At 41.0% G+C, this 13,510-nt stretch overlaps 2 protein-coding genes across 2 annotated transcripts; both read right to left on the reverse strand.

The window, feature by feature from the left end:
- Positions 1-44: 44 nt before the first annotated feature.
- On the reverse strand, positions 45-7,921 carry LOC111828501 (uncharacterized). Its single transcript, NM_001360201.1, has 9 exons — positions 7,431-7,921; positions 6,908-7,029; positions 6,503-6,629; positions 6,346-6,402; positions 6,184-6,270; positions 5,999-6,097; positions 5,841-5,923; positions 4,086-5,739; positions 45-1,030 (listed from the first exon to the last, which is right to left on the reverse strand). Exons 1-9 carry the CDS (start codon positions 7,830-7,832, stop codon positions 452-454), a joined length of 3,210 nt encoding a protein of 1,069 aa, NP_001347130.1. The 5' UTR covers positions 7,833-7,921; the 3' UTR covers positions 45-451.
- Positions 7,922-9,017: 1,096 nt separating this feature from the next.
- On the reverse strand, positions 9,018-13,339 carry LOC4332622 (FIP1[III]-like protein). The gene is made up of 8 exons (NM_001360200.1): positions 12,899-13,339; positions 12,510-12,577; positions 11,912-11,978; positions 11,510-11,664; positions 11,351-11,421; positions 11,144-11,212; positions 10,460-10,560; positions 9,018-9,656 (listed from the first exon to the last, which is right to left on the reverse strand). The coding sequence occupies exons 1-8, from the start codon at positions 13,154-13,156 to the stop codon at positions 9,357-9,359; spliced, it is 1,089 nt and encodes a 362-aa protein (NP_001347129.1). The 5' UTR covers positions 13,157-13,339; the 3' UTR covers positions 9,018-9,356.
- Between the last annotated feature and the right edge of the window lie 171 nt (positions 13,340-13,510).

Genomic DNA, 13,510 nt, shown 5'->3' on the forward strand with positions numbered 1-13,510 from the left:
AAATAAACGCAAAATTGCATGACAAGCAGAAATGTAACAGCGTCTCAGATCCAAAATTGTGTATAAATACATATGGAGAGTTCAGTTCCCAGTTTACCAGAAGTCAATACTCTGTTGGAAGGGAGCAATCCATTACAGACATATGCATAAACTTTCAGTTTTTCTTTCCATTTTCTACCATATTACTATGAAGAATTATGGTAGATAATGTCAACATTGTAAATGTATTACATAGGCAAAAAATTGAATGCTCTGTATATTTTTCCTCTCATTCCAAACAAACAAAAGATCTACGGTTTCTGAACCTGAATACCTTTGGAGCGTTAGAGTCTTGATCAAACCTGGTTAGAGATGTTTACTAGACATTCTGGCTCAACCAAATGGTGATGGTCTGTGATAAACTATGCCTGACACAAGGTTTGTTTGAGCTTTGTTAAAGGTTTCTAGCATCTTAACCACTACAACCCCAAAGCCGTTTCCTTGCAGGTCGCTGATTCTTGATGTCATCTACATCACAAGTCACGGCCAACGATTCTTTCCTGTCTTCATCTTCCTCCTTTTGGGTTGCAATAGACGCTTTGAACCTTTCACTTCTTTTCTGCATCTTTTTCATTACCTCAAGTATATGTTTATTATCACATTCCCCTGTAGCTCCGTTGCTGCAATCAGCGTCTTTTGATGTTGCATTAATCACCCCTCCCTGGCATGCTGAGCTTGCTTCTATCACTGATTTCAGTACTACTTTTCTTTGGTGGTTAGACTTGCTTCTGGAAGCAGTATCCTGATGGTCCTGTTCGATCAGTTCTCCCTCCTCAATCTCTTCATATTCTTGATTGTTGCTCACATGTTGCTGTTTTTGTTGTTCAGATTTCTCTGAGGCCTGATTGCGCGAGATACGGAAGGCTCTTGGTTTACGCACTTTCTGATGTATGTTCTTATGTTTGGAACCGTGCAAGTCACTGTCAGCAGGAAGACATCCCTCACTGTCACTTTCGACCACACGCCTTATCTCAATTCCTTGTCGCTTAAACTGCAAAAGATGATAATATAGCATTGAGGAACAGAAGTCCAGCAGACAGTGGGAAAACACATGCTATGACAAGGTAAAATACACCTCTAGTCCTGAAATAGCCAATACAAATAGTAACAGAGCAAGAATGAACATATTTTTGTTCCATGGCTGAAAAAAATTGTACGTTTCAAAAAAAAAAAGTTGCTCTTCAAAGCATTTCAAGCTATGCCTAATTATAAATCAACATAGAACACTATGTTACAAGCAAAAGATCATAACACAAGAGAAAACTATAAGATCATGCCTTGCTCAGCAAACAAGTGCGGAGAGATACGGTTTCGGTGGTGTCAATATCCAAAAATAACTGGCATTTTTCAGTAGTTAGCCCATCAAAAATCATATGAAGATGGATCACAGAACACTAGATGAGAGTTACACACAAAACTTGGTGAAAGCACAGAGGAAAATGCCATAATCATGTTCATTAGCAGTAATTAGGACACTTAGAGGATGTTAGGCGAAGAAAGAGAATTAAGAGTCGCAAAAGTTAAAATATCTGGTGATGCAACAATGCATGTAGCATTACCAACCAAAAAATATGCAGGCATGGTAACCTTAAATTTTCTGATAACAGCATATGTTAAGTGGGCATAACTATTTATGTTTTTTTTTTGTTGAACAGGAACATACTACCTGCATTGAAGATAACTTGAACATAAATGTAAAATTAGAACAACAAATTGATTTGTTAAACTTATGCATATCCTGTTGCTTTTGTAGTCCAACTAACAACAGAAATGCTATCACTGTTGGTGAAATAACAGCAATTGAACTAAATATGGTCATTTCCCATTCTAAGCCTCCGCACCTCACCAAAATTAGGTTTGCAGGACATACAGCAGAATATTGTAAATCAATCATCCTGGCTAAATATAGAGCTCCTTTGGACCGTTAAAACCACTGAAAGAAAAAATATTAACATCTACAAATTGAAACATAAAAGAAGAACAGAGAATTGCTCGTGCTGAATGAATAGGAAACATATAGCAAACAATAGAAACGGATAATGATACTTCACAAACTAACATATATATCTCATTGAGCATTAAATTATACCACTTTTTAAGGGAAAAAAAGGAATTTAAGCATCATATGACTCCCAATAATTCCATTTTGTGACATCAAGACAACTGTCAACAACCAAGTTGCAATACTTTAGTTATGGCCCATAATAATAATGTAGTCAACATACTATTAACTGCCCTGATGATTAAATTTTCAAAATCTTTTACTTACATGTAGATTTTCAGGAGGACAGGAGGTATTTAGACTTGGGGGAAAGAAGGTGGGATAGGAGTAGGGAATGGAGTGAACTGATACTCACCCTCCATCTTTTACTATCAAGGGTTAGTTCAACTCATAATCAATTCCTATTCCACATCAGTATCCTAAATCCAAACATGCCTTGATTGATTATCAAAAACAATTTGGAGAAGAAAAACAACATAATAGTTAATCCATTTGAAGAAGTTTGTCTGGGATCAGTTCAGTGCTTATCGTTGTTTAGTTGGAAAGTCCAAATGTGGAGTGTTGTGCTAAATCAGGTACAATACTGTCATAAATTAACAAGTCAGGAGGTGTAACTTGTGTCACTTCTTAAGCTTGCATCTATATGATTTAATAATTTGTCAAAGAGACACCAGCACAGTTACTGAAGTAACAAGATATTCAGACATGAGCATTTATACACAACAAACACAAACAGAATGAGGAAGAGAGGATAGTTGATGTGGCTACATGGACAACATGGTTGTAGATGAATATTAACTGATGGGAGGAGATGACTAAAATGCGGATGTGTTAGCATGTAAACAAGTAGTTAGATTTTTGGCACACATTGGACGCCAAACACTTCATGAAGCATTGGATCCTTGCATCACATGTTGATAAAGTGTTATTATTATAAGTAACCAACCAAGAAACAGACACGTAGAATATTACTAAACAGACACGTAGAATATTCAATGCAGTTGTATTGAAGTAAATAATATTCATCAACTTTTAATACCATGAACCGATAGTCAACCTAGCATTTAATTGTATGAATGGATACACTTTGACCATAATGTATTTCACATGTGAAAAAAATTATAAGTAAACATAGTATGTACTTCACTAACACCAAAGAAAGTTTAGGTAATATTTATATTTTTATTGTTTATACTCATGGGATTATGGCAACATGTTGGAAGGTAGAATGGCACTGTCCATGCCCATGCAGTGCCTTGCTGTCACAAAACAAGAGAGGATTCCTCTTTCTAAAACATGATGCAGGGAGTGGATGCAAAAACTACACCCTTCCAAAATGTACAAACTACAGACAAACTAGCAGCTCACTAAGTACATTCAAGTGAGTACTGATACAGATCGATTCATTCACTCATTGAACATGAGTATGTCAATGCTGCAACATGGAATCAAGGAGCAGGATATGATCTCCCCTTTTCTGAAAGAAGATTGAGACTTGGGAGCATGAAAGTGGGAATGGCTACATATTAGCAAGAGAATAACACAAGCAATGTCATAGCACAAGGCAGTCCAAGAAGTGGATAGCGGGTGACATATATATGTCCAGAATCTAGAGGCAGAGTTATATCAGGCCTGTTTAAATATGAATAACTATTATCCAGCTGTTAACCAAGACAGATTTATAACGGAACCGAGCCATGTAGGATCTCACCAGATCATATAAAAACTGTACTGCTCAAACAAAGAGAAATAGATACTTTGTGGTAAGTGCTTAAATCCTCTATATAAAAAGGAAAACATAATTTGCAAACCAAATCGAGGGCCTGACTAGCAATTTTCTGCTACTCCATTACTACTGTAGCTTTATAGTCTGTCTGATTTAGTTATGGAGTTTCAGGAGGGCATTGAAGCACTATCTTTTCCCTTTTATGTGCATGTATCACTCATCACAAAAGGAATAATTTAAGGAAAGATGTAGAATGGAATATATATTAAAAATTATATATATGTACAACAATATTGGCATTGCCTCCTCAAAGTTTACCTTTCTCTTCCTATGGATCAAGAGCATGTTATCTGTGTCCCTCGGCTGCAAATTCACGACTTCATGCCTTATCTTATCATAAATGTTTGGAATATTATTGCTATTTCTCATATCATTGGGACTACACATAGCTTCTACATCAATATCCTTTGGAGAATTGTGCATCTCAGCAACATAAAGATCTCTATCACTGATCATGGACCAACCATGCATCAATCTCCTTCCTTTTTGATATGATGAATTGAAACGATCTTTACGGTTCATGGAATGATCAGCATGAACCCTCCTCTTCACTGGTCGAATACATTGACCAGTCTCAGCAACAGAACCAGTGTACAAAGCAGGTTGCTGAATGTCGTCAACATCAAATACAGAATCATGCTGCCTTTTCTTTTCATAATATCCATCATGGTTGTATTTCATTTTACCATTTTGGATTCTTTCGTTATCAATGAATCTGTTTCTTGATCTCATAAAGGTCAAACTTGCAGCAGGCCCAGGCCAACCCTTCTCAGATTTCCTGTGGTTGTCATTTGCCTGATGAGACAACATAAGTTGGTCAGGATGTGTGAAATGATCAAACACAAGATGTTCAGAACGTCTGAAATGCTCATCACAGCTTTCTGCAGATTGACTTCTGCATCTGCGCCTATCCTCAGGATCCAGTACCTTGCCAAATCTGTAATCAGTGTAATGGAAAAATTCATCATCCCCATTGCGGTCATGTCTGATTTTTCTTGTTTCCTCGTATCGCCTTTCTCTGTACATATGTCCATCAATATCATCACAAACCTCAGCTTTTAGCATTGAATGGGATCCATGTAGATCATCATGGCGTTGCTGCCACCGCCTGGCGGAATAGCACCCCACAATATCTTCATCATCGTTGATTTCACGCCAAGATCGCCTATGTCTTTGATTATAATCAGCGCTGCATTGTTCATCATTTCTCAAAGCTGCTCTTCCCAGCGGTAAATACTCTTGCTTTTCGCACAATTGATTGTGAACTCGATAATTGGTGCCAAGGAAAGTTGAGCTAGATCTTTTATGCTTATGCTTTCGAGCATACCTACTAGAGTAGTTATCTGTTGTGTTTTCTTGTCTCTCAAAGAGGGCATGTTTTCCACCAGCTAAACTTTGCCTCTTCAGTTCTTTTTTTGCTCTATGTCCAGATTCATGGAGATGGTGATCACTTTGGCAGTTATTAAGAGATCGACTAGAAATGCATGCTCCAGCTTCATCCATCCTCTGACGTTTAGTTGCCTTGTGATATCTGTCATCAGCAGGAGAGGGGGTATATCTATGGCTCTCACCCTTGCTACTTTCTTGGTCTGATTTACTTGCATGACGGCAAAAATCTGATAAGACATGCTCATCCTTACGGTTGGTTTCCACATAAAAAGCATTGGAATTTGATTTTCCACGCTTCCTCTTAAAATGAAAATCTTCTGTTGATTCTTCAGAAAGCATGTCAGAATTATCAGGAGTAGAAGATTGAGCCCCTGCACAGGCAGAATCTCCTAGAACCGTTTTGCTCCTGGTACACTCTGAGGAACCTCTCTTGTGCACTTCTTTATCAACCACTCTGTCCACCACAGAGCTAGTTTCCTTCAGATATTCATCAACACCTGGATGGTTATTGGATGGCCCACATCTATTGTGATTGAGAAAAAAATCAGCTTATTGATCATTTTGCAAAATACAATTCTAACCTTCCGCAAAACAACACCAACTTGTGGTCTCAACTATGCATACCTTTTGGTAGTGATGCATTTGTCATTTACTGTGGACCTGTCATCTGAACTGGAGCGGTTTGAGGGTGGGAACATCATGTTTACCTGCACAATCAGATTAATTGTTAGAACTTAGAAGATATATAGCTGCAACATAATAAAGACCTTGACACCACATACCTGTATCACATCAGAATCCCTTTGTCTTGGAGGCCACATATCTGCTGATGGAAGACGTTCATGCATACCACCTTCAACATGGATTGCTCTACCCTTTGGCTATATGAACAATACAAGTTAGCTATGGCAGATAGCACATAAAGAATAAATTGATCCATTCACTCCAAAATATGACTTCATAATACCTTAGCAATCCCATTTCCTTCTTTCAATACAGAATAAATCTCTGACTTTGGCACTGATTTACTCAATCCAAGATTGTAATGGAACTCCTGAATGCAGAGATATGTAAACAATTCTTTTTTCTGGCAAATAGAATGATTGAATGAAATTTCAGGTTATCTCACCTGTTGCAATCCTGACAATTCATTTGCAAGTGTTCTGGTTCCATGCCTGAAGTGTTCCTACAGGAGAGAAAAAGGGGCTCTATTATCATCTATTGGACTAAAAAATTATAACATAAATGTGAACAAAATAATGAGTCAACAAAACATTAAAGCCTACCATGTCAAAACAATATTTTCTCCAGCTTTCTTCATCCAGACCGAAATTGAAGTAGTCCGTGAGATCCACACCATGCTGTCTCCAGGGCTTCTCTTGAAATGCTTCAATGTCTACGTCAAAAACTGTCCTGAAGTAACATACCATAACGTCCAAATCAGAGGTCAAGTGCAATTGCACATTCTAGTTATGGTATGCATATAGACAGAAAGGCCAACTTATGCAGCTAGTAGGCATAACTAATAACTCTGCAGTTAGCAGGAATATCTTTTAATGTCTATTGGCCAAATTAAGATCATAACTATCATGTCAGAGAGATCATGACTTTAAACGTTGAATATTCCAGAAAACTACGACGAGAATTACAAGAATCAGTTGTTTGTTCTTGGGCCAAAGACAGAATGGCACCTGTTCCTTGGTAAGAAAAAATTGAATTCCTTTTGAAATGCATGCTGGTGGCTTCGATCACCTTGTCCTGTGATCGGTGCTGTTGTTTTCTCGAAAAGCCCCTTCCGGTGAAGCTCACCAAGCTGGAACACGGAACACCACATAAAAAAACAAATGTCAATAGAATTGCTCCCAGCAAAATCAAATACATAACTCAATGTGATATTGTGATATACCATTCATCCTAATTAGTAACAGAAAAGAGATAGAAAATACTTGCAAATAATACGATGGAAATGAAATCTGTTAGGCCTTGTTCAGTTAATCCCCAAGAGGTAGGGATCGAGGGGATTAATTCACACCTTATTCCCCTCCAAATCCCTCTCAATTCCCTTGTGGGGTGGGATTAACTGAAGAAGTGAGCTGTGCCACAGACTAATGACAGACGATTCTGGAACTTCCCCTGCACTTTCGATTTCCAATACTGTCTACAATTTCTACGAAATTTTACCCTACGGGTTATTCGCCAATTCGTGAAGCATACCTTGCCCCGACCGCCATCAGTAGACAGGCCTTTCACACAGCTACCCGAAACCTCCCCTTCCTCGCTCCCCTCCTCGCATCGGCCAGCAGGAGGAGGAGGCGGCGGCGCGGCGCCATCCTCGTTGAGCACGATATGGAGGTCATCCTCGCTCTCCTCGTCGCTGCTGATGTAGCCCGCAGTCCCGTCGCCCAAGTCCACCGCCTCGTTCGCGTCGGCCTCCGTGTGGTGGGCTCCCGGCGCCTCGGCCTCGGCCTCGCCGTCGGTGGCCGGGTTGGAGCCTCCGCTCTCCCCGGCGGCGGCAAGCGCGGCCGCCACCTGGTCGTCGAGGTCCGCGTAGAGGTCCTCCACGTCGTCTTCATTCCCGGCGGCGGCGGCGGCGGCGGCGTCCTCTGGGTCGGCCATGGGGTAAAGCAGATGGATTACGAGCGACGCCGGAGTGGTGAGAGCTTGATTGCTGCTAAGCCATTGGTGATGCCGGCTGCCGCGAAAACCTTTGCCACGCTGCTGCTACAGAAGCTAAAACCCTAAGCCCATGGAGACGCGCTGGTTGGTGAATGGTGATGATGGATGGGGCTTGCAACTGCAGGTTGTTGCTTCCGGGTTCTCATATCATGGGCCTCCACTGCTGCATCGGTTCGGTTTCCTTTGGGCCTCAAATCAACCATACCGGTAATGGGTATTGTCAAATTTCAGTACATTTTTACGTGGAACTGCCTGACAAATCCTATCCTTTTGCGGGTGATTTCTAAAAGAACTTAGATTTTTTTACCTTTAGATTTACATCCAACAGACTACAAAAGAAAATAACAAATATATATTTGCTTACACAACATTTTTATCAAAATTACAGTACACTTACATGTTATATCAATTGAATTTATGTTATATCAATTGAATTTACGAATGTATTTACAAATGTATTTTAAGTTATAGGACTGTAATTTTATATTTTAAATAAATTAACTAATACATATTTACTTACACAATATTTTTTATCAAAATTATAGTGCACTTGCATGTCATAGGAGTGTAATTTTATATTTTATTTCTTCAATCTCTTCACCTAGCCGCATCGACGTGCAATGTGTGTACTCATCAATACTGTGCCAAGCTAGATGTTGCTGACCTCATGCGTGCGTGGGAAAGAAACGCATCACAGCCGCTAACTAAATAATGCAGAGACTAATCCAAGGGAAGCAAATCCGAGTGATTTCGGGCCAAAAATTTGTCGCCAGATGTTTACAAAATCGGTTTTATGTTTACAAAAATTTGATAGTGCTAGATACGTTCTTTTTGTAGCCTTATCATTTTTATTTTCGAAACATAATATAAACGTAGACACCCACGTACGTGCGTACACTCACCCTTTATCAAATTTTGGTAGTGTTTATATGTAAGAACTTCTAAACTACTAAATTTTGGTAGAGTAACAATGGTAAGAGTATGTTTGGTTTGTTAATAACAAACTGAGCATGTCCACTCTTTCCCGTTCAGTTTAAGAACAAGTAAATCAATTAAATGAGTAAAGAGGGAATAATTGTCTTTTGAATGGTAAAAGAACCATGCTGTAGGAAAAGAAACTTTGTTCAGCCATCACATGAAGCACTTCAACATTTGTATGAAAATCATCTGTGCTCAAATTTAAGAACGTAAAAGTGTAAGTTCTAGATGTGCATGTAGCCGACATACATCATTTACAGAAAATGAACCGTACAGGTATAAAACCAAAATCTAGTCTGAAATTCTGAATCGTATGTATTTTCAGTGTCCTACACTAGATTACAAAGATGCAACACAGCAATCCCTCGACGTAGAAGTGTTATGTAGGATCATGAAAGTGCATCAGCAACAGATGAAATAGCGTCCCTTGTCGCATCACAAATAATGAAACTCGAGACCATCAAATTCTTTTCTCCAGCAAACGAACTAGATCTGCTCAAGTGGTGTAAATTGGACGCTGCTCCTGTTCTTAGAAGCCCCGTAGCCCACAAAAACGGATATACAGATTGCTACTACCGAAAGAAGCAAGGCAAAGGCAGTTGCAGCATCCCATGAACGATTTGGAGCTGGGCGGTAATGTGCAGCTTCCATGGATGGTTGAATATCAAGAACCAACCAGTCGCAGCTGGCCGAATAATGCTCGGACTTGCTCCATGGTTTGCCATCGTTTGGGTACCAGAAAGCCACAGCCATACTGTTGGGCCCACCTATCGTGAACTGTGCATCCTGCATGGCCAAAGGAACATTTAAGCGCAAAATCTAGTAAAACAAATTTGGTAATGCAACCATACCAAAAGCTATTCCATCCCGTGGGAGCGATTTTCAGGTTGGGTAAAAAGATGTCACTCGCTAGTAGTGGGCTGAGCCTGAAAGCATGGGTTAAGGGCTTAATTCCCGAACCACAGGGGGCGGCATCCCCATGTATGAGGGGGGCCGGCTTCTGTGACCTTTCTTGGCTGGGCTCCGGTTGAGCTCTTCTTTGTGAAATACCATGGGGGGCAATCTTTCCCCCACCAGCCAAGTTTTTTACTCAATTCAACCTTAGATACCAAGTAATCAAAGCTATCATATGAGTATATGACCAAATAATCGATAATACTACTAGACAACTATCCTGTGTCACAAAAAAAACTGGCATGTATCATCCTAATCTGACCACCTTGCAAATGCCTGGTTGTACAAGTAACCTGAATAATCACGTGGTTAAAACAATTACTATACTCATACGCAAAGAGGTTACATGTTAGGTCAAGTAGAGCAGTGTTTAGAACCTTGCTAACGGATCATAATAAGGTGCACGCGTCTTAGTAAGAAGAGGATGAGCAGGATGGCCACCCAACTATGGCAATGTTATTTAGACACAATCACAGTTGCAATACTGGAAAATTGCAGACCTAGCTGTCGGTACATTAGAAATATAATGTATAACTATTTGTTGGTAACTTCATATATGCATTTATGCACATGTCTCTAGGCATGCTGGTGCTCATGGAATATTGGGAAGAATTGAAACAATAGTAGATAACTACCTGCTGTAATCGATCCATTGTTCTTAGGGGCCTTGAAAACTCAAAATAATATGTGCCCTTCTCATCTTGTTTTCCGTAAGGACTGTCATCATCCACAAAGCCTGGAGAGGAAGAACACATGATAGTCAGACAATATAATTTTATTTGGGTAGATTTCCCTTTTCCATCAAAGCTTATGCAATGATAAAAAAATGTTTATTTGTTGACTGTCTGAATGGTCTTAAGATAAAGCTTCCATATGCTGCAGTCGAAGTCCATTAAGCACTACATTTTATAGCATGCAAAAAAGGAGGAATCGAGAAGATTAATCCTCCAAATGTCGTTTGCTTCTGTTTCGGTATATGTATGCCTTAACTCCTCTAGATACCATCTGGCATATGAGCAGATTTATACTCATATGAATGAGAAGGGTAACATTTTTGAGATCTGTGATGCCTAGAGGTGCCTTCGCTTTGAGAAATATACATGGCTGTGCTTGCAAGGTAATAGAGACACCTCAACTATAAAGAAATATCAGCCGTTGATGACTTTAAAGTGGAGGTACCTCTAGTACTTTCCAAGCACTGTAAAACATCTCTAACGTTTAAGGTATGCTGCAATGGTGAGTCTAATGAGAATTTTCAGCACTTAATAGCTTCAATGACAAAAACCTGGAAGAAAGGACAGGAGGAGCTCATGGCTTACCTGAGTGAAAGGTCAGAGAGCTATGCCACCATGCCCCATGCCAATCATTCTGAGCATTTGAATTATTCTCTGAAACAAATCATGATTCAAGCTCAACATTCATTCACGAAAGGTTGACACAGACAAAACCGAAAATATCTTCAATATTCTAATTTAGTGGAAATGACAAATAAGATGATACTTTCTGCATTTTGGAAATAGAAGTACCTTTAGGGCCTATCCCATCAAGGTATCGGCAATGCGGATTCCATGAATATAAATCAACAAGATGACCGAATCTGCACACCCAAAGATCAATAGTGACTTTTGGCATGCTATCACATATAACTACACAAACACCATCAAGAAAGGCATTGTTGAAATTACCTATCACCGCCATTTCCGTCTGCATTATCTATGTGATTTCCACCATAAAGACGTCCAGGGATAGCATTTCCAACAGAAAAGTGCATAATGTCAACCTCTTGACCTCTGCAACTTTTGCTTGTGCATGAACCAGGCATATCTTTACACCCTCCCATCTAAAAGGCCATACAGCTCAACATTTGAGATGATGTGATAATAGAGCAGCAAAAGTCACGTAGAATTATCCATATATACTCAAAAAATTGCTCAGTGGTCAGCACACTGTAAGAAATAGATCTAACTACTTTTGTAATATTTCAATAGTGCCAAACTGACACATGTTGGTTAGCGCTTAGCCGCTTACACGAACACTAATACACTATGACTTGAGATTTGGGAATAATTACAGCATCGCAAACTTACATTATAGTACGTTGCTTTCTCTCCAATTTGGAACATCAGAGCAACAGAAGGGCACTTCTTATTTTCGCTGTAATGTTCAACAAGCCAATCAAAAGCACAGGTTACTTGCTCAGAAGTCAGAACCACACATCTGAAGAAGCAGAATAACATGGCTAACACCCCATATCATTTTTCTCCATATTGATCATGAGTACCTCGGTCAAATAAAATACCATGAGACCATAGAGAAGACCAAGGCAATAAGAGAGACTGGCATTCTGTGACCATGTAATACCACTAACTGAAACTAGTGTATAAATCCCTCTGTCCCCATCACCCACATAGCTACAGCTTTAGTACATTAAAATTGGGTTAAAAAAAGACGTTTTGGATTAGAGAGAGAGAGAACCTATCACCATGGCAGTATGGCACTTTCTTGAACTAGTGAACAAATCAATATGGCTGTCCAATTTATCCAATCCAATGTAACATCACAACTAAAAGACTAAAAGAGTGAACATAAAGAGCACTACGAACTCCACTACCGGTCTGCCATGCAGACCAATGGCCTCAATCCACGCTTAGTATATATGTGCACAATGAAAGAGGGCGAAAGTACCCTTTAGTGTAGGTGTAATCCCCATCAACTTTCAGCATGAAGAAAATGTTGACGCCATCATGCACAGCCTGCACATGTCAATCCAAAAGAGTTAAACAACGCCACCATTTACGATGCATCCAACACATGGATCGCATCTCCCATTACTTCAGGAAGCTACCTAAGTTCGATACTTCTGACAAATCTAAGATTTACCACCCCAAATGCTACATAATCACGAAGGTTCATGAGACGGGTAATCACGAAGGTTCATGAGACGGGTTCACCCATCACCATTTCAACATACGACATAGTAGTTTCTATCATACGATCCACCTTATTTATCAAGATCCGTGTGCTCCTGCGCAGTAAGCGATCGAGGCGTAGACAGAGCAACAGGGAGGGCGCACCTTGACGAAGACCTTGCCGCCGGCGTAGGCCTTGTCCTCGTCGGGGTCAAGAGCCGGAAGCAGCGCGAACTCCGACGCCTCCACGCCGTCCCAGTCTGCCGGGTGCCCGTCCAGGGTCACCTCCCCTGGACGGAACTCCGCGAGCACGCGCCCGCTGCCGCCGCCGGCGCAGGTGGGCGCCTCGCCGTGGTGCTCGTGCGCGGTGGCGGCGGCGGCGAGGAGGGCCGCGGCCGCCACGACGAGCGCGAGGATCCTCATGCGCGGCGGCGGGCGGATCGAGGCGCTCTCCGCTTGGCCGCTCGGACGGCGAGAAACCGCGAGGCTTGGTGGTGGTCTGAGTTTTGATTCTATTCGGCCTGGCCCACGCGGCGGCGGCGTGGAGAAGAAGGCGCCCCGTCTCACCGGACAACCGGAGCTTGGAATTCTCGCTTTGCCTCACCCGTGAAGGCCGCAAATGACGTGATTATCCCCTGTAGTATTGAGTTTGGTGTGGCGCGCGGCCGCTTGGTGTCGTGGACCGTGCGAGGGGTGATTTGGGTATTCTGGTAGAGAGCCGTCGACCAGAGACGCGAGATCTGGCCGTTTGACGACCCTCTTCCGGTCGCTGAAATG

Source organism: Oryza sativa, chromosome 3 (assembly GCF_034140825.1).
Source record: "Oryza sativa Japonica Group chromosome 3, ASM3414082v1".
Taxonomy (NCBI): Eukaryota; Viridiplantae; Streptophyta; class Magnoliopsida; order Poales; family Poaceae; genus Oryza; species Oryza sativa.

What these genes read in the sequence shown, in the direction of transcription:
- LOC111828501 (NM_001360201.1), bottom strand. Translation starts at nt 7,832, where the DNA reads ATGGCCGACCCAGAGGACGCCGCCGCCGCCGCCGCCGCCGGGAATGAA. An exon ending in AATTGTCAGGATTGCAACAG is followed by an intron (nt 6,271 to 6,345) that starts GTGAGATAACCT and finishes CTCTGCATTCAG; the next exon opens with GAGTTCCATTACAATCTTGG. An exon ending in TGATCCATAGGAAGAGAAAG is followed by an intron (nt 1,031 to 4,085) that starts GTAAACTTTGAG and finishes CATCTTTTGCAG; the next exon opens with TTTAAGCGACAAGGAATTGA.
- LOC4332622 (NM_001360200.1), bottom strand. Translation starts at nt 13,156, where the DNA reads ATGAGGATCCTCGCGCTCGTCGTGGCGGCCGCGGCCCTCCTCGCCGCC. An exon ending in GATTACACCTACACTAAAGG is followed by an intron (nt 11,979 to 12,509) that starts GTACTTTCGCCC and finishes TGAACATTACAG; the next exon opens with CGAAAATAAGAAGTGCCCTT. An exon ending in TGATGGGATAGGCCCTAAAG is followed by an intron (nt 11,213 to 11,350) that starts GTACTTCTATTT and finishes GATTTGTTTCAG; the next exon opens with AGAATAATTCAAATGCTCAG.